Source organism: Neopsephotus bourkii, unplaced genomic scaffold (genome assembly GCF_033783945.1).
Source record: "Neopsephotus bourkii isolate Nb327-2 ecotype Australia unplaced genomic scaffold, CSIRO-AGI_Nbou_v1 NB_384, whole genome shotgun sequence".
Classification (NCBI taxonomy): Eukaryota; Metazoa; Chordata; class Aves; order Psittaciformes; family Psittacidae; genus Neopsephotus; species Neopsephotus bourkii.
Genome location: NW_026900889.1, coordinates 1,557,109 through 1,583,256, shown reverse-complemented (window position 1 = coordinate 1,583,256; position 26,148 = coordinate 1,557,109). Strand labels below are relative to the sequence as shown.

General features: G+C 54.1%; 1 protein-coding gene across 1 annotated transcript in view; it reads right to left on the bottom strand.

Moving 5' to 3' along the window:
* HS3ST6 (heparan sulfate-glucosamine 3-sulfotransferase 6) overlaps positions 1-6,332 on the bottom strand; it is a 32,373-nt gene extending 26,041 nt beyond the window's left edge. The window contains exon 1 of the mRNA XM_061349045.1: positions 5,986-6,332. Coding sequence (XP_061205029.1) covers positions 5,986-6,332 — 347 coding nt within the window. The remainder of the gene's footprint in view (positions 1-5,985) is intronic.
* Positions 6,333-26,148: the final 19,816 nt, after the last annotated feature.

Here is a 26,148-nt window from a genome sequence, read left to right as displayed (position 1 = left end):
ATTAACTGTTGTAGCCCCCTCCTCGGCTGGATGCGAGCTTCCATCCCAGGGGATGGTAATTACTGTTTTATAAATAAGCTTTGAACTCTCTTAAGTAGTAGCCTCTCCTTGCATAAAAGCACCCTTGAAATCCAGCAGCGTTGTCTGCATCTAAAAATCATCTCTGAAAACCAAAACCAAACCATGATAGCTTGAGGATGAAACCCCAAAACTCTTACGCCGTGATGACTGTTGCTCCTCAATAGTTCAGCAAACAGAAACCCTGCAGCTTTTGCTGCTGTTTGGGAACTTTCATCATGTTTGGCATCTTTTCAGAGAGCTTACATGTAGGTGATAGAAAACCAGTCCCTGTTTATGCATTTAAATTTCCAGCCCAAGAAAAAGGGTATAAATAGAGAAGTATCTTTCTAAAGGCATCAGTTCACATAATATTCACTGTTTAAACCAGCCCCACCATTCTGAGGTGCCCAGCTTTATGTATTTATTTAAGCAGTCTGGGATAACAACGCTGGCAGACTCGAGATCCTTTAGACACTCGGGTTACTCCTGCACACCCCACTGCACAGCCTGTATATGAAACCACCATTTATTTAAGAGACAGCGGCAGAGAAAGCATTCCTCAGCCGGGAAGACCGTGGCTCGTTCCACTCTGCAAGGCCCAGCTTTCATCCGATAGAAATCACAGCCAACACCAACATGCAGCTTTAATCACTTTAGCCTGACACTATCTACGTAACAACACATGGAATAACCCGGCTTAACGCTGCCTTGCAGCTGAGCCAGGCTGGAATTCAGACTCTCAAACCCGCTTGTATCAGCAAGAAGAACATCACAGGCTTTGGAGCGGGAATGAAACTTGGGAGCTGCCACGTGAAAGCAAGGGAATGGGGGGCTGGATGGCCAAGTCGTGCTCCTCACCCCATCGCTGAGTTGGTGTGGTGGGAAAGACCCCCCTGAATGAGGCGGGCAGAGCCCCTCTTGCCTGCCCTCAGTAATATCTGCCTTTAAACAGTTTCAAATGTTTATTCCTCATCGTGGCACTTAAAGCTATTTTTAATCCCACGTGAAAGCAGTTTGCAGAAGACCAAACCTTGCATGGATTACGGATCGCTTCCCAAAGCCAGGCAGCAGTAAAACAGAGGCACGCCACGGCAGGGAGACCCGGGATGCAAACAGTGCTTAAGCCCTAAGTGTATCCCATTGGAAGGGACCCTAAAGCTCATCCGGTTCCACTTAGGGACAACTTCCACTAGACCGGGCTGCTCCAAGCCCCTTCCAACCTGGCCTTGAAAACATAGAGCTGGGTCTAAAGCACTGAATAAAAGCAAAGTGCACTAAATAAAAGCTTTAAAATACCTCTTCCTGGTTAGAAAATCTCAGCTTTTTCTCAGGTTTCCTGCATTTTTCCTTTGTATTTGAGGATTTATTTTCGGGACACGGGGGTGAGGAGAGGGGAAGCTGATAGAGAAAGGCTCAATTTTTGCAATGAAAGATAAAAAAGGGAGGAAGAAAGAAGAGCTCACAAAGCAGTAAAGCACAAGGAGCACGTTGCAGGACTGAGTCCTTGCAAATGCACCAAGAAAAACAAGGGCCACTCAGACACGGAGCGCTGAAACGTGAGTCCATCAGGAGAACAGATTAGCTGGTGTCAATGAATAAAGATAATGTCCCGGAGCAGGGCTCAGTGCATCGCCATCTGACTCCTCGCAAGGTTCTTTTGTCTCTTCCCACCTATGTGTTTCTTAAATGTGCCTGTGAAAAGCTCCCCTGGAAAGGGATACAAGCTCCCTGCCAAAACGCAGCCGGGTGACTCCAGGGTAGCCGAAACCTCGGATTTTATTCAACAGCTTGCACTATAGAGTGTCTTGATCTGTCTGTACAATCACAACACACACAAAAACCCCCTCAAGGCATCTACTTAGCTCCACTTTTCAACTGCCAATAACACTCACAGCAAAAGTCAAAAGAGCAGCGCTGGAGCCGCGTCCTTCCCCTGCCGCTCAAAAGCTTCAGGGTTGCAAGGTTTGGAGATAACAAAGTCTGGCTCAAGAAATCCTGGATGCCTTTCAAGAACATTATTAGCTCCCATGAATGGGTTTGAAGGAGAGGGGAAAGGGGGGGAAAACCCAGCCCAACCCCACATCACATGGAGTAGCTCTCTGCTCACCGCCTGCCTCCCCTGGGCACACACAGATGCTCCCAAGCTGGGACACCCCTGGCACTGCTCAATGCACGCATGGAATCACAGCGTAATCCATGATGAAGCACGTGAAAAGTTCCTCCTCTTCATGTGCTGCATCTGATCAAAAGGGGAAATGACAATAAAAACCTAAATACAGAGATCTGGATCCCTGGGATGGCTCTGCAATGACAGAGGATGCCAGCTCGCTCGCTGTGTGTCAGGCTCCAGCCCATGCACTGACCAAGAGGCATTTACCACCTGTGCTGAGCCATCCCATAGTGGTTTTTACTACTTCTGGCCCCAGGGTGTAAGAAAATAGGGATTTTTTAATATTTCCTATGAAATCCAGCATGCGCCATCACCCAGGGTGCGGTTTCACTGAGCACAATCCCAATGCTGCTTTCTTGTGCATGCTTTGCTCAGGGATGTGAAGGGTTGTTGGGAACCTTGGCCCAGCCTCATTCCTGTGTAACTCTTTCTTTGGCTATAGGAAAAAGGCAGGAAGAGGAGATGGAAAAGAGGGACTCGCATCATAAATAATACAAAACAGAGGAAAAGCATCACGTCGAGCTGATGTCGCTGCAGAGTTTTGGCAGATGGAGACAGGGAAACTCTTCTGTGGGTAAGCGACGTCAGACCGAGTGCTCTCAACATGAATTCCCCCAAACTCCCTTTTATGCAAACCAGCAAAGCCCTTTCCCTGCACTGCTCCAAAGCTGCCGTTATCCACCGTGTCTCCTGCTCTTTTCCCTCTTCCCCTTTTCCCACAGGACCGCATCCGCGCTGCATTACGGTGCCAGGCAGACAGAGCGGTCCAAACCTCCGAGCAGCATCGGGCAGCTCCGTGGGAAACAAGCCCGGCTCTGCCAGCCAGAAAGGGAACAATCCCATGCAGAGATCCCAGCTACACCCCCAAACATCACCAGTGGAGCAGCCTCCGCCAGAGCACGCAGCCCATGGCCCTGCTTGTTCACAAATGCACCCCAAATGCTGCCTGTGACCCAAACTCTGCTCCCCCTCATACCAAGAAGCTCCTGGGGTGAAAGCGGGTGCTGCTCTGCAGCCACAGAGGAGTTACACCCATGCAGTTCTCAATCCACACAAGCAAGGGCAGGATTTGCCCCATGCCATCGCACCGAGCATCCCTTTATTTTGTCACAATGAAGTTCTCAATATCACTGGCAAATAACTCAGGTTCAACCAAGTTCTTACTGTCTGCATTCACCTACATACCCCCAAAGCAGCCAGGCAGTGTCCCAGGTTCCCAATAGGACACTTGCACCCCCAAACCGCCGCCTGAGCGGAGCTGTAGACACACCGACACCCTTCATAACACACCAACACCCTTCATCGCTCTATTTCAGTTTACTTTAAGCAGTTCTGAGTGCCAAAAAAATGAATATAATGCTTTGCTTTAGGATAAAAGGTCACATCATGCTCGGATTATCCATTAGGTAATTTATGTTGCTGTCTCAAAAAGGTGTTTAATCTTCTTATAATTAGCTAAACCTATAGTAACTCAAGGAATTCCATATGAGACACTGCTTTTGCAGAGTATTATTCTCTTCCCTAGCAAATAAAAAGAGCTACTCAAAAAAAAGGGACTTTGGACTATTTCTAATATAAATCAAATAAAACATTCCAGTAAGAACAAATGGCTGCAGGCAGTAACTTGCGTTATAGCATAAACTACTCCGCACCCACAAGCAGATACTCCTGGCCACAGCAGGGAAATCACTGCAGAACTGAACTACCAAGAAAGAACAAAACCATTCCATGGCGATATTTCCAAGGGATTCTTTTTTTCCACATTTACTTAAGACAAGCAAGGACCTACAGGTGCCTTCAGGCCAAATATCTTGGCTTGAGCAGCACTTGGGGTAATTTTGGTTTCCTAGCACGCTCAAATATTTCAGCAATGTTTACACCACTTTGAGATACTCATTGGAAAAACCTGAACTTCTGTCCAACTTCTGTTCCCCTCCGCTCCAGCACACCCCAGCTTTAAACATTTAGCTCTGTCTGGCTTTCCCAGGGAAAAATACCCTTGGTATAGGAAGGTCTTGTAAGAAGACAAAACAAGAGGCACAAAGAAGAGGAAACTACGGCAAATAGTTGTGTGTGTGATTGAAAACACGCTTACCCAGCACAGAGCTAAATCAAAACAACTACTGATTTTTCCCTCTCTAGAAAGGATGCAGCTTCTCCCCTGCGATGCGTTCAGCCCTGCCGAAACCCTGCCCTGCTCTAGCCCTCCAAATTTACCATAACCATATGCAGAATGATCTGAAAACATCGCGCTGGGCTCAGGCCAGGCTCCCTGCGAGCTCTCCCTGCGCTCAAACCTCACCACGCAGCAACCCAAAACTAAGATTTATTCATTCTTCCCTCGCTGTGGTCCTCGCTGTGAGCATCTCACCGGGCTACGGCGATATGAAAGCGTTCGATCTTCCCTCTTTAATTATGTGCTCGCCAGTCATTAAACTCCCATTCTGCCAAGCGAGACCTACGTTGGAATCCTCACCCTAAAAGGTGAGTTATCATCGTTATTGCTCCTTGAGCAGCTCAGCTACAAATGGGACTGAGAAATGAGCTGATAAATCACAGCGGTATTAATACAGCCATAAAAATAAGCGCTACTCACTGCGTCTGAAGGTGCGTTAAGGCAGTAACTTTACAGCCCAGATGTGGTCTCACAGAGCTGAAACTCTGCGGGTAAAATTACCACTAAAATTACACTTCCCATTAAACACGCCGCTTTGCACAGGTTATGATTTCGCCCAGGCTGCAACCTCCCCTGAAACATTAAGACCACGGAAGAACACAGTATTCCCGAGGGAGAAGAGGATGGAGCGGCAGGAAGGACAGGGAGAGCTACTCCTTTTATTGTTTTCAGATGTTTCCCCGGGAACACCGCAGCGCTTTTATAAACCTACACATTTGGATTCGCTTCAGAACAACGGACCAGATCCTTTCACGGGCTTCGTGGGACTTAACGCTCTGACTCCGCTTGGCCGGGCCGCTCTGCAGTTGGCCGGGAGACGGGGCTTTAATAGACACCACATGCACAGTAGCTGCTCTTCCGAGTGCTTTATCGCCTGAAGAGTTCAATTCCATTGAAACCCTCACAACCAAAGCAACTCCCTTGAATCAGCCGGCTCTGCCCTTTGACACAACCGAGGGACACAAGCGATGCTGTTTCACCCACCCCTGCCTTCGTGTTTCCAGCCAGGATCAAGCCTGCTCCTGCAAGCCGAGGTTCCTGCTCCCTTTATCCTCATAAGCTACTCGAATAAAAGAATTCCTAAGGGAACCCGGTGAGGAAACGCTGGGACGTGTGATTTTTTTGGGGGAGATAAGGTTACAACCACAAAGGATGGATAATCAGAGGGGGAAAAAGGTAAATTTCTGCTGATGGGCTGTCCCACTCCCAGCCACCTGGGCTGCGGGATGGGGAATAGGGGGACACAGGAACAGGGAAGAACACTGCAATGGGAGCATTAGGGAGGACCGGCAGGACCGGCGCTCGCTTTCCCACCGCTCCCGACTTTAGCACCGGCACCAAAAGCTATTCCTCCCCTCTAGAGGTGGGAGCTTGCTCTCCCCTGTGATCCCACTGCTCGGCTCCCTTCGCATCGCACCCCCCCCCATTAATTCCCCTCGACCCCCGTTATCCCCATCCCCAACCCGCCTGTTGCCATGCCCCCCCCGCCTCCACGGGCAGCTATTAGACCCGCTCAGCGCTTCACTACCAACCAGCGGCGTCCCCCCCATCCCAACCCCGTCCCCCCCATCGCCCTTACCTGTACCAGCGCAGCCCCTTCTCGTAGCACCTGTCGAAGAAGTGGGGCTCCGCACCCACCGCCCGCACCCCGGGGTGCGCCCGCAGGAACTCCAGCAGCGCCCGCGTCCCGCCCTTCTTCACCCCCACGATGATGGCCTGCGGGAACCGCCGGCTGCCGCCGCCCGCAGCCCCCAGCCCCGCGCCGTCGGGGAGCGCGGCGGGCGGCGGCAGCAGCAGGGCGGGCGGCAGCGGCTCGCAGGGCCCCGGCAGGCAGTAGAAGAAGTAGGTGAAGAAGAGGATCATGGTGAGGAGCAGCGAGGCGCGGCGGCCCCCGACGGGTCCCAGCAGCCGCCCGCTACATCCCATCGGGGGCCGCGACCGGCCCCGATGGGCAGCGCATCCCGCTGCACACACACAACACAACACAACACAACCCCCCCCCTCCCCAAGTCCCGGCTCCGCGCCCCCTGCCCGGCCCTCGCGTACCGCCCCCCACGCGGGGCGGGGGCGGCAACGCCCCGGGGGATGGATGGGATGGGACGGGACGCGGCACACGCGTGGGACACCCAGGGGCATCCCCAGAGGACCAGCCCCGGCTCCCCCCCACCCCGCTGAGGAGCCACAGTCAGGGGGAACCGCTTGCAGGGCACTGGGGGAGAGCCTGGCACTGACTTCCCGATTTTCTCCTTTTTAAAAGAATCACAGAATCATGGAATGGTTTGGGTTGAAGGGACCTTAAAGCTCATCCAGCTCCAACCCCAGGGACGCCTTCCACTGGAGCAGCTTGCTCCAAGCCCCTGTGTCCAACCTGGCCTTGAGCACTGCCAGGGATGGGGCAGCCACAGCTTCTCTGGGCACCCTGTGCCAGCGCCTTCCAGGGAAAAGGAGGCTGCAGAAGGGTTTTGTGGATGTACATGGGAGGCTGCAACGCCCTCGGCTGGGACTAAAGAGCCGTCACCCCAGCAGAGCAATTAGCACTCAATGAGGCAGCGTTTATGAAGCTGCACCCACTGCAGGTGTGGAAACACAGCCCCCTCCCTGCACGTATTTGTTGTACTTGGGAAGGGCAGTCCCGGGTTTCCGGCCATTCCCATGCACCTTCCGAAATAATCCCCAAAGCAGCAGTTTGGGTGCTGTGGTTTAACACGTGTGTGTGCGATGGGTGATGAGGTGGGGTAAGGTGGTTCCCTGCTGCTGCTGAGGGTCCCCCATTCCCTGGAGCCCAAAGAGGGTGCTAAATAAACAAGCTTCCCATCCAGTGCTACAGCGTCAGTGGGATGTGGGAGCTGGACCCTGCAGCATCCCTGGGTGCTGTGCCCAACCCTTGCGTGCAGTGATGGCACCACTGCATCCAGGCTGTGCCCTCCTGGCAGCCTGTGCCATCACCAAACCAAACTGGCCAAGACCCGGTGCTGGGGACTCCCACGAGGCTGTTGTTCCTGGCACCCACTTTGGCTTCACTGGAGCGCTCCCGGGTCTATCCCACCACATGCCTCAAAACACCGAGGGTCACGTAAAGCCTCCCCTTTTTGTGTCTGAAATCAGTGGTGTCTTAATTAACCTATTAATGCAATTAGCTCTTCTTGTAATTAGATCCCACGAGTCTCCCACGAGTTAGAGCATGGTGAGGAGGGGGAGAGCCGCAGCCTGGGACCAGAAGGGTGCAGAGCAGTGCTGACACGGCAGCACTGGGAGGCAGTGATGCTCCTGCATGGCCCTGCATTGGCCTGGCTGCAGGGTGCCGGGGCTGAATGACATCAGGGATGCCGGGTGGCAAGGCTGCAATGCCAGAACGGGTTCAGGGCTGCCTGGCCGCAGCAGGACGGGGCTTTGTGCCCTCTCGTGGCTGCCGGCCCCATCCTGCGCCGTGGCTTGTCAAGGAGCGGATGTAACAGCAGATCCCGTCCAGCGCTCCCCGCCGGGGCTCCCCAAGGAAAACGGGGGCGGAGGGGGGGGGGGGGGATGATGATAACGAGGAAGCGAATCTGTTATCGGGAGCAGTGCGATAACTAAAACCACATCCAAACTCTGCCGCACCGCACTTGCCAGCTCTTGTTGGGTTTGCGCAAGCCATCAGCAGCAGGGACGGTTTCACTTGGGGCGTGTGGGAACGGCTCCAGGTCCCTGTTTGGGTTGGGGGGGGGGGGGGATGTTGTTGGAAAATGGCAATCTCTCCAATTGGAAAAGTTTGGTATGGATATATCCATGTTGAGGTACTTCATCAAAACACAGGCTATGGAAAGGTGGAGGGGGGAGCTGGTGCTGCTTTTGGTGCTTGCTGCTGCTCTGGCTGGGTCAAAGGAGCAGCTCCTTTTCCTTTCTCACCTTCAAAACTGAGGAAAAAGGCTTAAAACGTGAGCTGGGGCTTGCAGTAGTGAAGAGGGAGAGCCTTGAGCACTGTGAGCGGCTGTGCCCAAGGCTTCCCAGACCCTTGTTTGGATGAGCAGGGCATCACGATGCAGGAGGGTCCCCAGCATCAGCCAGGACAAGCTCACTGCCTCTGTCAGCAGCTCAGGGGTATAAACCAACAAACACTCAGGAGCGATTGTTTAGCAAAATGAGGACATTTGGGTTGAAAATAAAGGGGTTCTGAAGTTCCAGTTCCAGTGTTCCTGGTGCTTGGTGCCCTTCGACCACCCTCATGCATTATGGCTGCCCAAGGATGACTGTGCAGGATAATGGGACATGGATCTGGTGCTCAGGTCTTCTCCAATCCCCTATTCCCTGCCAGTGCACCAAGTGCCTTCCCCCTCTGCTTGTACATCCTCATCTGCAGGTCTGATACTGCAGCTTTCCGAGAGCTTGGTGATCCCATTGGAAGGTCTCCTGCTGCTGGTGCTGGTGTCCATTAGACAGAGCTGCCTTCCACAGGCCACTGAGATGGGCACCGACTGCCAGCACCATGCCTTGCTCACCATTCCCAGTGCAGAGCATGGAATGGTGCTGGGGGGATTTATCCTCACCCCTGGGGAGAGAAGGGACAGGCACTGCTGCACCCCAACACCTCACCTTGCTCCCAAGGCTGGTGCACACCACGCGGTTGCTTCATAAGCCCTGGCATCGGGGCTCAGCACCCTCGGGTGGCACCCACAGCCACAAGGCTGCTCACATCCTGCAGGAGCCATGGGGCTGCTCTGGCAGAGGCAGATGAAAGCATCCGGGGCCGTCACGGGCCCGGTTATGGATGGGCTGCGAGCACTGGCAGGAACAGCGCAGACACTGCGGATGTGGAGGGAGCCTCCGCGCTTCTGAGCCCTGATTGATGAGATGCAAGCGCAGCCGTTCACGTACTACATCACCACTGCCCCAGCCCCTGACCGAGGGTGCTGTGAGCCCCGGAGCTCATTGTCTCCACTGAGGATGAGAAGGGTCATTCCCGCCTCACCCGGCACCAGCAGGAACAGGAAGGTCCCAGGAAGTTCCATGACAGAGACGATGAGTGAGCAGCTTCCTGGGAACCAGGGGCTAAGGCAGCCCAGGACACCGTGGACATGTGGAGGATGCTCCATCGAGGGGCTGGAGTATGGCCAAAGGAGCATGCAATGGCTGCCAAGGGGAAGAGATCAAACATCTGAGTGGGCAGGGAGCTCCCATAGCAGTGGTACCCAGCAGCAGTGGGTGAGCAACAAAAGGGGAGAATAAAGCAGTAGAGAGGTTGAAGCTGGTCAGTGCCAGCACACCCAGGCTCATGAGAGGTACTAGGGAGCAGTGGTCCAGCCTGCGGGATACTCAGTGATGGTGACGCTCCATCCATGCACAGACCCACCATCAGCCTTGCAGTTTACCACAGGGCCACCTTTCATCAGTGACAGGCAGCCCAGCTGGTCCCTGTGGTCCTAGGGCTGGTATGGCTGCTGGTATGGCTGCAGCTACCTCCTGCCCTACCCACGTTGGTTGGATCAGTGGTGATGAGCTCTCCCTTCAAACCACCCACTGCAGCATCCAACGGTGTGATCAGGACCCCCCACAAACACACAGCCCATCCTTTCCCCAACCCCAATGGGTCAGAGCAGGATGGGACCCCGGGATGGGAGCAAGAGGCATCCCAATTGGTGTCCCCAGCATCACAACCCATCCCCTCCTCAAAGACCTCCGCTCTCCCTCGGAGCAGGAGCTGCAGCGTGGGTGCTCTGGGGTTTCCCCAAGTTTGTTATTACAAAGAGAGAAAGAAAAGGGCTCAAGGGATCAGTGGGGATGAAAAATGCTTTAGAAACACGGGAGATCATTTACCAGGTCACCTCCACCGCGGAGTTTGCCAAGCTGATAAAGGCGAGCAAACTTATTAAGGCGCGCACAGCTTGATTCGAAACGGCTGCTCCCAAACAGCCAATTACTCCAGGCTGCTCCAATCCAATTAGGAATGCTGTTCCCCTGATTACAGCGGTGTGTTTTACAAATGCAGCACAACTGCCCGGGTTCAAAGAGCAATCTGTGAAAGGGAGCTGGGTAAGAGGCAAACCGGTGCCTGCAGCCAGGGGAGGCAAACCCCATCCCTGGGATGCGGGGGTCCCCATCCGCAGGGATGTGGGTACCACAGGGGATGGGATGCCCAAACCCCAGGCACAGAAGAGCTGCCCTGTGACTGTCCTTAGAGCAGCACAGGCAAGGAGACAGGGTCATTATCCAAGCTGTGATTCCCATCCAGAGCTGGACCACAGGCTTATCCAGATGGGGGAATGCCACTTGGGTCTTTGTCAGTGCCACCTCTCTGTAGTCCCCTCCAGGGTCTCAGCAAAGGCCACCCCATGTCACCCAGCTCAGCCTGTGACATCCATAAGCCTTTGCCCAGGGACCCAGCAAGCTTTGAGGTTTATCCCCCAGGTATTGAAAGGAAAACCCATCCTCAGTGTAATGTGAGGGGGGAATGTGCCCTGATCCTGCTGCTGGTGGAAAGAAGCAGTTTGAGAGGGAGAAACCCAGACAAGACTATTGGGGCTTAGCCTGAGCTCCCCAGGCCCAGCCAATCTGGGATGGATACAAGCACAAAGCAGAAAGGAATCGTGTCTCCCTCTAACTGGGACCACGATCCCCTCCAGACTGGGTTTCCCATCACTTGGAGCAAAGGAGACACCAATAAACTCATCCCCACACGCATGCACAGGATGATGAATGAACCTACAGACTCCATTCTCAGTCCAAGGGGCTGAGCTGGGCTGGGGGGGGGCAGGAATGGCCGGGGCTTTGCCGCAGCTCCAGCGCCTTCATGGCCATCCAAAGCCTCACCACAACCGCTCCAATGGGTCTGCTCCAAGCTCCTGGCTCACGGCCACCTCCGGGGTGTAGCACAGCCCCTGTTATTAAAACGTGTGACAGCAGCTTGGGATGGAAAGTGAAGCCCAACATTCCCCATCTGAAACCCCGGCAGGAATTTCAAGCGGGGGGAATGCAATTTCCAGCCTGGAAGAGAGCCAGCAGCACCAGGGCGAGAGTTTCCTTAATATGGCTTTGCAATACCCCGGCACAGAATTGCCCGTGGCTGCAGCAATAACAGGGAGCTGGAGACCGCAAAAACACCCACCGGCTCCAAGGGTCCCATCCCCTGCCATTGGGATGCATCCCAGGTTCCGCTGGGATTTGGGGGCCGAGTCCACGTTGCAAAGCCCCTCTCTTGTCTCAGGAGCAGCATCCCAGGAGCGAGGGGTTTGGCTCCCTCCATCATCCCAGGAGGGATGCGGGTGCCTCAGCTCCACGTTATCCCCCAATGGCATTTTGGGGCAGCAGCATCCCTGTTGCCCCTGCACCGGGAAGCAGAGCCTGCTCACGGCAGCGCAGACACGGCTGGCTCCCATCCAGCTGGAGTTACAAAAGGAGCCATTCCCTGTTTCTGGTTTTGATTTAAATAATCCCAATAAGGGGATAAAGCAGCCAAAACCCACCGGGGTTTTCTTAAAGCTTCAATTTAAAAAATAATATACATGAAATGTGCGATTTTTATTAGAGCAGGCAGAGCTGTGCAGTATCAGACACAGCCCTCAGCTCCCCAGACCTCTGTCCCGCGACTCCAGCTGCCATCCAGCAGGATCCATGCAGCTTCCCGGTGCTGCCTTGCCCGCACTTCCCTTCTCATTTCCCACACATACAAACCCAGAGCTGGCTGCAGGGATTCCCCCACTGGTGCCCTGCTGGGTGAAGGCACGAGGGTGGAAACGGTTTCACATCACCCTGAGAGTGAAAACGTACAGGGATGGGGAAGAGGCACAAAAGCAAAGGTGCTTCTCTTGCATTTAACCTGCTGCTACCCAGTGTCTGTCACTCAGGCCTGTGGAAGCAGAGGGATTTCCCTATCCTGGTTAGATCTATGGGGCAGCAAGGCCATTTCCAGCTGAGAAAGGCCCCTTTCTCAGGGGTGAAACATCATTGTTTGCAGATGGATGATGTCTGCAACTGCAGCCTGTGGATGGACCAGGAGTGCAGCACCCAGCATCCTGATGGGTGTTTTAGAGGCTCTATAACCCAAAAAGCCTAGGGACAAGGCGGGTTCAGTGCTGTGGAGGTGGCAAAGTCCCTGTGGGTTTACCAGAGCCACTGGTGAGCCACTGTCACCTCTGTCTTTCTTGGGCAAGATCCCATCATCAGCATCTCATCATCAGCCTCCTGAACACCCCAGCATCCCCAGCAGTTATTGGTGCTGCATCAATCTGTATAACAAGCAGTTGACTGACCAGCCCCAAGTATCTGCTTACCTGCTCTTTACAAGCTTAGTAACTCTCTGAAGCCATAATTATATGTTCATTGCTGATCTCATTTGGAGGTAATTACATGCCAAATATGCATCTCTCTAACGTGCTTGGGAGCATCCCGATAAAGGCTTGGAGAGGCCCATCAATATGGATGCAAACACAGGTATTCATTCTGTGGGTGTTTCACCACACCATGCTTAACTTGTGGGTCTGAATCAATAGGGTAATCCCAGGATGGGGGCGTTGTGGCACCAGTTCAGCTCCATAGGAGGAGGAGAACACAGGGGAAATCTCTGGACACAGCAGCTGAGACCTGACCCATGGCAGTGCCAGCACTGGGCCAGCCCCAAACCTATCAGCTCTGATAACAACATAGGATCATAAAATGGTTTGGGTTGGAAGGGACCTTAAAGCTCATCCAGTTCCAACCCTCTGCAACGGGCAGTGACATCTTCCACTAGAGCAGGTTGCTCCAAGCCTCATCTATGGCCAGTTTGGGCACACCAAATTTCCTTATTTCTTTTAAAAACACATCTACAACAGCCTAGCAATAGGGTCAGCACATGGTTCAATTCCACCTTTTTTAGCTTATAAACAGATCTGACTCCATTTGGATCATGCCTCTGTTGCATTGTCCCTGCTGCTGCTCAGCTGGGGGCACTGGGACAGACTGGGAAGCCTGGAGAGTGTGTTGTCACCCCATGAAATGATGATGGCAAAGGAAGGATGCCAGCCCTGAGCCTGCTCTCCCATCACTGCAGTGCTAAACTCACTGCAGAAAGCCATGAGGACTGGAGCCCAGCTGAGCTCTCCCGCTCAGTGGACAAGCAGGACCACCTCCATGCCACCAAAGCCAGGCACAGCTCGTTGCCTTCGGGGGCATCACTGGTGAATTATATCCTAACCATTCCCAGTATCAGCCAGTGAGGAGCAGAGCTGTTCCCTCTGGAGCCTGATAAGCAGCATCCTCACTGCTCACTTGCAGCACACCGCCTTCCCCTGAGCCGCAGCCAGCTCCATGCCACCACGCTCAATCTCTGCAGGAATCAGCTTTTTTTCCAAGCAAATCTGTTTACAAGCTGGTTTGGGGGGGTGTTTTTCCTCCTTTTTCCAGGAAAAAACTCCCAAACCCATTTTGGGTGCTAGGGGCTGGGTTTGCCTTTTTGCCATCAAAAAAACCCCACAGTCACCTGGTGCAGATGGTTGCATTTACAAGTCTATGAAGCTCTGGCGTGGCCACTGTTAATCCCAGGCACAGGTGGGGGGTAGCTTTCATTTGGCTCTGGTTCAGCCAAATATCCAGTGGCCAAAGGAGAGGAAGGTGTGGGATGGAGAATGGGAACATCTGGAGCAGTAACAAAGCAAAGTATGAAAGGAAATGTCTCAAATGAATGGAGCTCAAAGGGGAGGGAGCCAGGGTCCCGAGTGTCCTGACATGCATTTGGTTGGCTTTTGGCAACAGGGAAAGTAAGAAATGGGGTGTGAAGGAGGGATGCAAAAGCAGCCACTGGGTTAAACACTGGGCACCCCCAGCAAAACCTGCTCCTCAGCTGTGGGAAATACAGATTTCAGGGCTTAATGCAATAAAACCTGAATTTCATCAGTTTTTTCAGTAGTAGCAGGGGGATCAGAGTGCTATTTTGGGTCAAACCCCTGATTTTTACGCCGCCACAAGAGATGGTCCCACTCCATCCTGCAATGATGCTGGGTAGCCCCCGACATAGGTCAGTAGCTGCAGGTACCCCCAGCAGCACACAGGCTCCATTTCCCAGCACTACTTAAGCCATATATAGGGGTAATGCATTTCCTTTGTCTGTTTGCATCGTCTATTCCAGTCTTAACTCTGCAAAACCCTTAAGACAGCAAAATATCGCCCCATTAAGAAGAGCTAATGAACAGATAATGACTTGGGTAATGAGCAGAAGGAGCTAATACACTCATTTGCCCAAATAGTGGCATGCATCATGCGCACTCATGAGCTACAGACACCGAAATCAAAGCCTGAGCAGCCAGCAGGTCACGCTGGAGCTGTGCATGCCCTGACCTCACTTTCCGGGTGGAAAACACCCATTTTCCAGCAAAAAGCTTCGTTTTCACATGGGAATAAGGAGAAATGAATGGAACAGAGCCACAGGCAGCAGGAGGAGAGGGTCCAGCCCCGGCTGCTGTCTCACCCAGCAGCAAGGGCTGGTCCCGCTCATCTCTCATCATCTGCAGTGCACATGCTGAAGCAATCAGCAAGGAAAGGCTGGAACCCTTCCAGAATGGGAGAGGGTGCCGGGTACGCCGGCATTCCCACAGCCCCGGGGCTGCAGAACAACAGCACCAACAACCTGCAGGTGCTGGGGGACTGCGAGCACTTGCCCATGCACTTCAATAGCAGCAGGATCCTGCTTCCCGGTATCCCGGCCCCCTCATAGGGATAAAAAAGCCCCATTTGGAGACAAAATCCTTCTGGAGGCGAGGATGCCCCTTTCTGGGGACAGGAAGGGCCTGATTCCTATAGCACAGGCACCCACATGGGCTCCATCCTGGAGTGCTGGCTGGCTCTGCAGGAAGGAAATGGGGCTTTGCCTGGAGCTGGGCTGATGACAGAAGCTTTAAGGCCGAGCACCCACGCTCTGCCATGTCTGGAAAGGATGGAGCCAAGACCGGTCCTGAGACTCATGAGCCCAAAAGCTCTCTTCCACAGGAAAAAGCCATCACGGGAAGCCTTCAGACCAGCATTGCTCCATGTGGGCTTGTGGCACCCACCAGCATCCCATGGCTGAATATTTGGGTGCTTCAAAGAATGGTTTGCGTTGGAAGGGACCTTAAAGCTCATCCAGCTCCAACCCCTGCCACGGGCAGGGACACCTTCCACTAAGAGCAGGTTGCTCCAAGCCCCATCCAACGTGGACATCCCTGCATCCCTCTACTCATGTCATCCCCATCTTTAACTCTCATGGCTGTCAGAGCTCCTATAAGCATCCTTTTCCCCCCACAACAGGATGCTGGGGACCACTTTGGTGCTCACCCACCCCATGCAATGGCAGGTACAGTTAAGACATGGGACCAGGGCCCCCCAGCCCTTCTCCCGCTGCCCCCCACAGGAGGACCATCCCGCAGGACCTACATCCTGGGGCTAATGTGAATGCCCCGTGGACATTTTTAACCTCAGATCTTTGGCATCATTAATAACATACATGTGGGTCTCGCTTCCCCTGTGGGATAACATCTGAGGGAGATTCATCATGGCCACGGCAGGCTGCAGCTCCCCGCTCTCCCCATGGAGCAGGATGGGTCAGATCTGAGCACTGAGCTGCTTGATGTGGAGTCATTAGCATGCACAGACTTCCAGCCCAATTACTTGACAGATGAAATCAAGATCCGCTGCCCTTATTGTTTGCATCTGGAGCACACAAACTCCTCCTGCCTCCTTCTCCTCCTTCCCAGCCTGGCCATGGCTGTGCCAGCATTGGCTTCATCTGGATGCTGCTTACCATGGCTTGGCTGATGGGAACATCTCAAAAACACCGTAGTAAATTATCCCTACACAAGAGCAATTGCCCACAGCACCTTCAGAGGGGAAAAGATGCAGCATTTCCTGACTCTTCTATGGAGCCAGGCTGAGAGAGCTGGGCTGGGGCAGCCTGGAGAAGAGAAGGCTCCTTAAGGGGAGACCTCAGAGCAGCTCCAGTGCCTAAAGGGGCTGCAGGAAACCTGGAGAGGGGCTTGGGACAAGGGCCTGTAGGGACAGGCCAAGGGGAATGGCTTGAACCTGCCCGAGGGGAGACTGAGCTGAGCTCTTAGGCAGAAGCTCTTCCCTGTGAGGGTGCTGAGGCGCTGGCACAGGGTGCCCAGAGAAGCTGTGGCTGCCCCATCCCTGGCAGTGTTCAAGGCCAGGTTGGACACAGGGGCTTGGAGCAAGCTGCTCCAGTGGAAGGGGTCCCTGCCCATGGCAGGGGTTGGAGCTGGAGGAGCTTTAAGGTCCCTTCCAACCCAAACCATTCCATGGTTCTGTGATCCCAGGGGAAAGCAGCCGGGTGCAGCACTGATCTTCTCCCAGGAGGAAGTTTGCTCTCACAGGGCACAAGAGCAGAGCCCAGGTGCATCACCCCACAACCTGTTTGCAGCTCCAGCCCTGCAGCCAAGCGCTGCCATTTACCCACTGATCCTACACAAAGGCACAATTATGCTCCGTTTCTCCCCGTTAACACGTTCAGCAGCGTTGAGCTTGCTTCAGGAGGAACAAACAAGCAGTTGCATCAGAAATACTTGAGGTGCTGAAGTCAGCGCGCAGGTGTTGGGGCTGATGCAGCGCCAGGCAGAGAGCCAGCGCCAGCACAAGCAAAAACCCCTAATCCCAGAGATTACAACCAATAACACGGACATGGGGCTCTCACCCCTCACAACGCACCAGCCACTGATGCTGGTGGGTTTGGCTTTGCCCCAGAACCTCTCCTGGAGCTGGTAGTTAAGGGAGAGATTAATTCTTGCCACGCGTCTCGCTTTGTTCCTGGTGCTTCACCAGGGGCTATAGGATGGAAACAGGGATCTCCTCAGAGGAAGCCCCCAAGACCTCCTGGATCATCACTATGGGAGCAGTGATGGTGCTGGCTGCTGCAGGGGCATCGTCCCCACTCGGCAGCATCCTCAGGGCAGAGGTGCTGGTGTCCCCATGGTGCAGGAAGACGCTCATCCGGCCCCATGCCCAGCACAGAGCTGCAGCAGGGATGAGGGGCTGCTGCGGAGGCAGGCACTGAGCAGCAGAAAGAATCTGGGTTTCTTTCTTCCCCTCTAACCCATCTGTCCTTAATTTCTTTGGGGGTTTCACTCCAAATTCCTCAGATTCTATGGCAAATGCTTTGCAGTCCTCGGCTCCGCTGCCTCAGCGCCTGCCCAGCCCAGGGCAAAGGGAAAACACCAACCCCAGAATTCACCAGCAAATGACCCATGTCCAACCAGCATCACCAGCAGCAACACAGAAGCAGCAGGAGCCTGTACTGGGCGCTGCACCAGCCCATTGCTCAGTGCAGCAGCAGGGGATACCAGACTGCACAAAGCCCCCATTCCAGCCTGCATCCATCCATCACTGTGTGCTGTGATCCACACACGGCAGGATCCAGAGCTCTGGACCCTTTTTCCCCCAATACCCAGGCCAAGTGGTGCCAGTCACACAGGCACATTCTCACTGCACATCCTTTCCCCTCCTGCAGACCAGGAGGCAGATGTCCTCCCTGCCAGAGTTCTGCTGGGCGCTGTTTCCATTTGCTTTTATCATTTATAGCAGCAAATCGCTTGTTTTGTCTTCATTTTGCAATGACAAGATGGTAGCTCTGGGCTAAAAGCAATGCAAATGTCTCAGGAGCAAACCCATGTCACACACGCACCCATCCCTGCAGGAGCAGCAGCGTGCCATGATGTACATCACGGCACTGCTAATTACCCACAGACTCCTTTATGGTTCGCTGTGATTGAATCTCTCTCATGGGCTGGAGCCCTCCAGGCAGAGCTCTCCTGGTAGGCACCAGGATGGCTCTGCAGTGGTTCCCTGGGGAGAGCAGGATCCTGGCACCAGGATGCTGGGGACAGCATGGGAAGCATCAGGAAGCACTCACACCCTGCCTGAGACCAAGCTTAGAGGGGTCACAGCTCCCCTTGGACACCAGGATCCAGAGCATCCCCCCTGCCCTTATGCAAAGCAGAAGATCAGATCCTGCACAACACTGGGTAAAAGCCATCCTTGCCCATGCACAGCTCCAATTCAGGCCCAGTTTTGAAGGCTTAAGCCATGCCTTGGGTTGACACAAGCTGTCAGAGCCTGCATCCAAAGGCAGGGGCTTGATAAGCATCAGGATCGCACACCAGCCTCCGATGGAGAAATTAAAGGGATGCCTTGCATATCTTGGCAACGCGTGCACGTGAGCAGCTGTAATTGAAGGCACGATCCGTCTCGCCCTTCAGCACGTATTGGCACACAATGCAGCCTGACGTTAGCTCCCCCAGTTCAAACCCGTATCCCAGTGCATCCCTCAGAGACAAGAAGTGCTCCAGGCTTATCCTCACCCATCCTGCACACACCCATGTGGATAAAACCCAATGCACATCAGTGACTGCCCTGCTCCAGCTCGGTGCAGTGGGGGCTGCAGCAGGCAGTGCTGCTCAGGGAGCCCAGGTACACAGGAACACGCAGCCATTGGGGTTGCCTTCCCGCCTTACAAACACTGCACCCCCAGGCTAAATGAACAAGGCAAAGAGCAGAAAACACCCCAAAATCCACTGCAAACAGCAGCTCCATCCTGGCCACGCAGCACAGGGGCACCATCAGTGTTGCAGCTTTGTAAGGAGCCTCCTTCAAATCCAAGAGCCCAGGGATGTGTCCCATGGGCAAGCTGGGCTGCAGCAACCACCCTGCTCTGAAGGGAGATTCACATCACTGAGAGCCTGAGGGACCACAGCAGCCTCCACCTCATGGGAAGCCTGGTTAAGAGCTGCATCCCATGCTTCCAAAGCCCCCATCTCTCCATCACCTTCCATATGGATCTCACCAGGGATGGACACAAGCTCCAGTAATGAATTCTCCATCAAAGGCCTGCTTGGGCTCACAGCTCTCTGGAGGAGTCAAGCATCCACAAACCAGGGTGGTTATTGAGGCTGCAGATGTATTTGGGGTAGGGGATGCAGGAGCCCCATTGAGGACCACCCCCATTATCCACCACCCAAACTGGGGGCTCCCACCCCACAGCAACCCTTCACCCTCCTGTTTGCCAGCATTTACGTGCCATCTATTGCTCAGTTTTTAAACCACTCAGTTAAAGGCAATGAATTACAATGTCCATGGGGACAGGGACACAGCTCAGAGCTGGTCTGAGGGATTTCCTGTGTTCAGCCAAAGCATCCACTCACCAAATGGGGCCATCAGGCAGAGGGTTTGCTCCTGCTGACTCCAGCGCTCTTTACCTGGAGGATTTTGGGGTCTCAGCATTGACAGAGATCCCCAGACAACCTCAACCCCAAACTGCTGCTGACCTCATCCCAATAGGGACCAGGACTGGCTGCTCCCTCCTTTAAACCCTGCCCTGGGTGATGCCTGACCAGGTGGAGCAACTCAGCCCCGTCACTATCCCCACTGCACCACCTGCTTTGCCTAAGCAGGATCAAACCAGTGGTGCCCACTTCTGCAGGGCTCCCAGCAGCAGGGACCCCACAGGCTCCATGCACCAGTGATCCGGGTTTGTCCTCGACTGACACATCCAGCTCTGGAAAGCAACAGGACAAGCAGGAACAAGCTCTCTGTGCCCATCACCGGTGCTTCTGGGCTGGGAAGGGACATATTTGCCCATTGCTCAAGCTCATTTTTTGGCAGGTCACTAATTACAATGAGCTCTATAGAGCCAGGGAGGGGATGCAGCTGGTCCCACTCAGGGCCTCATGAACCTGAGAGGTGGATAAAGAGCTGCTTGGCAATACAATAAAGGAGGGTGTCTCCATCTCTCAAAGGCACACTGGGAAGCCTGGCCTGGCTGAACACCAGCAGAGCCTCCAGCTCCCATCCCACAGCACCATGGGGCAATGGGACAGCGTGGACCATCTCTATGGGGGTTACTGGTCTCTACCTCACTTCATGGATGAGCTGGGGCACAGGGAGTCTCAGATCCCCAGTACCACACAACCCAGGGGGTTCAAAACCTCTTTGGGTACCAAACCTGTGATCCCTCCATGCCTGCTCCCATCCAAGCTCCAATCCAGAGTGGCACAGGTCCTGCCGGTCTTCCCTGCATCCCACCAGAGTGGCCATGCCCAGTTGTTGCCATCCTGTTGCAGTGCATGGGCTGGACAGGAAAAGGAGACAATCTCCAGTATTGCATCTTAGAAACCATCAATGAAATGAGCTAGGTCAATTAAGTGCAATCTAAGTTATGTGGCACTGTTAGGACTGATGATGGAACACACTCCCCTCGGCATCGCCAGTGCAGGAGGATGCATTTCATGAGCTTCATTTATGGTCCATCACTGACTTCACCACATGCACACACTTGCACCCACAAACCCTGCTCCCTTGAGCTGGACTTCCCAGGAGGAGAGCATCCTACCCCATTCCTGTCTCACTATCTGGGATGGGTGGGTGGAAAGCACTGCAGTTGGGGTTACAGATGGCAGGGAGCTGTGCTGTGCAGTGTGCCATGCCCCAGCGCATGGATGGATGGATGGATGGATATGGGATGTGGCTGGGAGAAGCAGCACCTCCCACCTGCGTTACATCCCTATCAGAGCCTCAATGCTTTACCCCCCGGAGGCAGCAGCTTGAATTAGTCCTAGATTAACAGGTTTGATCTCTTACTCTGAGTTTTACGCCTTTGAGACTGCTTTTAAAGCTCAGAGGAGCAATTTCCAGCAGAGCTGTCGTGTTGCTGGCAGGCCCAGCCGTGGCCATGAAATACCAGCCCCTGCTCAAGACGTCAGAGGGGAACAAAGATAGACTGTGATGCAGGGAAGATGCACGCATCCCGCATCATGTCCCAGGAATGCAGCACAGCCCTGAAGACACATGGCTCCAACCTCTCTGCCAAGCTGATCTCGTCCTCTTTAAATAGACTCTTTAAATAGTCACCCTCTTGGGGGCTTCCCAGGCTTTTATATGGCACCTAATAACAGCTCACAACCATCGTATCCTCCTGGATGCTGCGGGAAGCTCCTCACTGGGTGCTGCTCCCCAAGCAGCCGCATCTCATGGCCTTGGGGTTTGCAGGAGCTGTTGGCAGTGCTCCCACAGCTTCCCTGCTCCTGAAGGGAACGGCTCGAGCCACAGTAACCTCTCCATCTAAATTAAAACGGGCTCTATTTACCGCTCAGGCTAATTGAGTTACATTAACTCCGAGCTGGATGAGAAGCAGAGCCGGCCCTTACAGTTCCTGGTCTTAATGCGTTTAGTGTTCAGAGGAGCGCACGCCAGTGTGTCATCGTGTTCAAAGCGGAGGAATTTGGTCCTGGGCTGTTTTCATCCTGCCCTGACAAGGCTGGCTGGGAACGCAATGGGGTTCTTGAGATTGTGGTGCTGAGCTCAGTGCAAAGCCACTGGGCTTCTGCCGCTGGTGCTGGGGAGCAGAAACCCCACTGCGGTGGCATGAATGGTGCTGGACGGTGATGGAGCACTGAGATGGGCTCTGGGTGATGCCACCGCTGCATAGGCAATGAGCAGAGGGTGCTACCAGGGACAGGAGCAGCTTCTCCTGGTCCATATCCTCTCATCTCAGCAGGAATACCAGGATCCAGCCACATCCTCTTGCAGGATCCGGTCCCCACGGCGCCATCCTCACTGTTCCCATCCAGATGAGTGCCCATCCACCTGCAGTACCCGCTTAAAAGCTGGGGCACAAAAGGGGTCTGGAGTGGGGCCCAGCACAGCACAGAGGTATCAGTGCAGAAGGAGGACGTGCCATCAGCCCTGACGCCATCGAGATGAGCCTCATTCAGAAAGCTCAAGCAGGAGGCTTCAATAAGACCGGAGGACTCTGCCAAGAGTCACACTTCCTATATTGAAGTGCATAAAAGCTGGCCATGTAAGACATGAAGAAAGCACTGTCAGGGTAGGCCAGTGCCAGCCAGCAAATATATAACAGTGGGAACATGAAATATTAATCACTGGTGCATAAAACAATAGGAAAAACCTGCCTTTTGAGGCAGCCATCAATCCTCGCTCAGCAGGGAACATCAAGAGACGCTAATACCATACAGGTTCTGCTTAAATATTTGCCTTCCTTAATGCTCACGCAAGAAGCATTTGCTTTGAAGTCGAAAATAGACTGTAAATGTCTTTTGTGTGAGATGAAACATGATAAGACATGAAACCAGGAGGCTAAACTGTAGTTAATCACGGTGGTTTTACAAGCAACAAATCATTACAGCAGACAGTGAAGTGCGTCGCTTAAAAGGAGGATCGCAGGGAGGAGAACCCCAGCTGGACATCACCCTCCACCAGTAGGGTTTTGGGTTATGGGCCAGTGGGGTGGCCATGGGAGCAGCCGTGGGGCTGGACCAATGCTGGTGCAGGGCTGGATCCATGCTCACAGCATTGGACTGACTCTTGCAGGGCTGGATTGATGCTCTCAGGGCTGGACCGATGCTCTCAGGTGATGCTCTTGGGGCTGGAGCTGTGCTCACAGGCCTGGACCAATACTTGAAGGGCTGGACTGGTACTCGCAAGGCTGGACCAGTGCGCATAGAGCTGGAATGATGCTGGTGCAGCCCAAAGCAGCTCTCCCTGGTGAGGCCTTTCCCCCAGGGCATGGGGTGATGTGTTTTGGGGATGGTTCATCCGGTCCCAACACCATAGCATGGAGAGGGCAGGAGTGCTGTGGGCACCCCTGTGTGCCATCACCATCCCAAGAAGGTGGCACCGGCTCTGCCTGCACCCACTGATAGGCTGGGGGTGATTATCCCACTCTGGGCAGACCCTGGGAGACCCATGCACCCCGGAAACATGGGATGTGCTTGGGCCAAGGATGGAGCCCACGGTGGGTACTGCTCCCTGGGCAGGGGAAGGGCAGCCCCACCATCATCACACACCACATCCTGATGCATTGAGCAGCCATTCCTGAATGCAGGATTGTGCCTGCACCACGGCACGCACAGCCAGCCCGGGACAGGAATATCCCACATCAGAAGTGAAGCTCATGATTAGAAGCGATGTGCACTTGAGAGCGTGAGATGAGACCCCAAAGCAAGCATCGAAGTGTGACTGATTAACAAATAACCCCTCACTAATTGCCTTGAAAAGTCGGATCTCAACAGCCAGGGAAGGAAAAAAACCCAAGATTAACATTTTCCTTGGGCTAAACATTTTTCCGGCCTGCCCAGACCCATTCCCAGTGATTCCAGCCGTGATCTCTCGAATTAACACACGCCACAGACGGAAAACTCATTTCTCCACCTTGTGGCTTTGGGAGGATTCATCAGACCTCACTCAGGAGGAGCACCCGGCCAGCAAGAGGGAGCCTGGAATAGGGAGAGATGAAGTTATTGTTGGTGAATGAAGTGGAACGAGCTTTTAGTTTCCTCCACCTATTGCTGGATGTGCTGAGGGATAGATGAGCAATCCAGGATGGAGCGAGCACCTCACCTCCTGCAGCATCCCAGGGACACCACAGAGTGGTTCGATGTTAGGAATTCCAATGATCCCTTTAAGCAAACTGATGCTCCAGAGCCCATCACCGGGATGGGACCCCAGCATGGCCCAGGGATGCGGCTGGGATCGAAGCACCCATTTGCCAGGATGAGGCTGTACAAGAGCACCTCGGATCAGGCTGCGCTGCCTGCCCCAAGGGATGCCCCAGTGAATAAAACCCCACAAGGGCCAGGCCAAGGGGAATGGCTTGAACCTGCCCGAGGGGAGACTGAGCTGAGCTCTTAGGCAGAAGCTCTTCCCTGTGAGGGTGCTGAGGCGCTGGCACAGGGTGCCCAGAGAAGCTGTGGCTGCCCCATCCCTGGCAGTGCTCAAGGCCAGGTTGGACACAGGGGCTTGGAGCAAGCTGCTCCAGTGGAAGGGGTCCCTGCCCATGGCACGGGTTGGAGCTGGATGAGCTTTAAGGTCCCTTCAACCCAAACCCTTCCACGAACCCATGTGGAAGCCGTCTCACTCCCGCTGCACTGACTCCAAGGAACCACAGCAATCAGAGCTTCCCGATGCCTCCGGTCCTTTCCTCTTTCCTTGCGTAACGTCATTTCTCTGGGGTTGTCACCTTTATTAGGGGAATTAATCTCGGCCCCGCTGTGCTCTGCCGCCGCCGGAGCCATCCCGAGGAGGTCAAAGAGGCAGCTCCTCTCCATGGCATGCGGATAAGAAAATTAAGGAATTAAAAGGGGAGGTCAGCTGGAGGCTATGGCAGGAAATGAATGATCTTCTGAACGAGCAGGGAAGCGTGTGTCGGCCTGGGAGCATAATCCAATCTCTGCCATTAAACCCACAGCGTTGCTATGGGGCTGCTTTTGCCCAACTAAGCAAAATCCTCTGATTCAACCCAAATTGTCATTAGGGTAATGATTAAATGAGGATGAATGGTGGAGGGGAAGGACCGGCCATAGACTGGTGGAGGGGATGGGGATGCCCAGTGCTGCAGTGATCCAGCAAGGATGAAGGACCTGGGGATGGTGGAGCTCGAAGGGATGGGATCTGCTCTGCAGGGTCACATTCTGCATCCTCAGCACCAGGCACCAGCCTGCAGTCTTTAACACGGAATCCTGGATGGATTTCCAGGTAAATGCCCCATCCCTATTCAAACCATCCTGAGTTTGCTCTCCTCGTTGTTCCAAGGGTGCGGTACCCACACCAGCAGCATCCCTCCCTCCCTGTAGCGCCTGGGGAAGGGTTAGGAAAAGCACTTGCACCCTCCCGTGCCTGCGGCCACGAACTGCAAGGCAATGTGGAAACACACTGTGTTCCCGTGGGACGCAGTGCTGGGAAGCCATGGGTAGCAGGAATCACCACTGCTCCTCCCAAGTGCTGATTCCCAACCTGTGGTTTCCTTCTACTGCAGCATCCCAAGGGAAACCATCCCCAGAATGCCTCCATTCCCAGCGGTGCAGGCGAGGACAGGATTCACAGGGATGGATGGATCCACAGTGGTACCCAGTGGGAAGCCAAGGGGCAGCTACTGCCCCTTGGGACTTATGTGGAGGTCACCAGAGCAGGGACAAAGCAACACATAAGAGGATTAATTGGTTGAAAAGCAGCTTGAAGCAACCTTCAGGCTGGACCTTGGTTAGCAATTACAGCTGGATGTGGATGGGGAAGGTGCTGAGGGTGATGCCCTGGGGCACAAGGCAGCGATGGGACAGGAGCGAGACATGGAGCTGGCTCCTCTGCTCCAAGGTGGAGTTTACCCCTTTGGAACTGGGGTCCAGCAAAGCCCAGCTCCAGTCTCCAGCCTCCCATAAACCCAGTACCCAGCTCTGATGGGGTGAAGGGATCTTTACAAGGCAGGAGGTTGCAGCTTCCAGCCTTTGTGCGAGGAGACCACCATGAGGCACTGCTGAAACTCAGCTCCCTTCTGCCCAGCAGGTATCACAACACCGGGAAGCAAGGCGAAAACAGCTTCACTTGGGCAAAGACAAGATGTGGAGCGGAAAAGAAACCTTCCCCAGTGAAGGTTTTGCCCCTGGGATTGCCCAAAGGCCTCCAATGCATCCCCCTTTTACACGGCAAATCCTGGGGTAATGGTAACAGATAGAGGATCAAACCACACACACTGACTTCAAGCTGACCCTGCAGGCTGGAGCCTCCAGGTGAACCCTGCCCTGTGCATCTGTGCCTGCCTCACACACATCCCATCACTGGTGCAGCCTCCCCATCGCTGCAACCACCACCAGCAGAGCGAGCAGCGAAGGTAACCCCTGGCAGATGCTGCACGGTGCCCTCACTTCAACAGAAGAGGTTATTTCTCCAACACAGTGACTCAGTGCTTTATTGTCAGTATAGAAACAGGTACAAGACCAGCAGTGAGCTCCAGGCACCGAACTGGTGC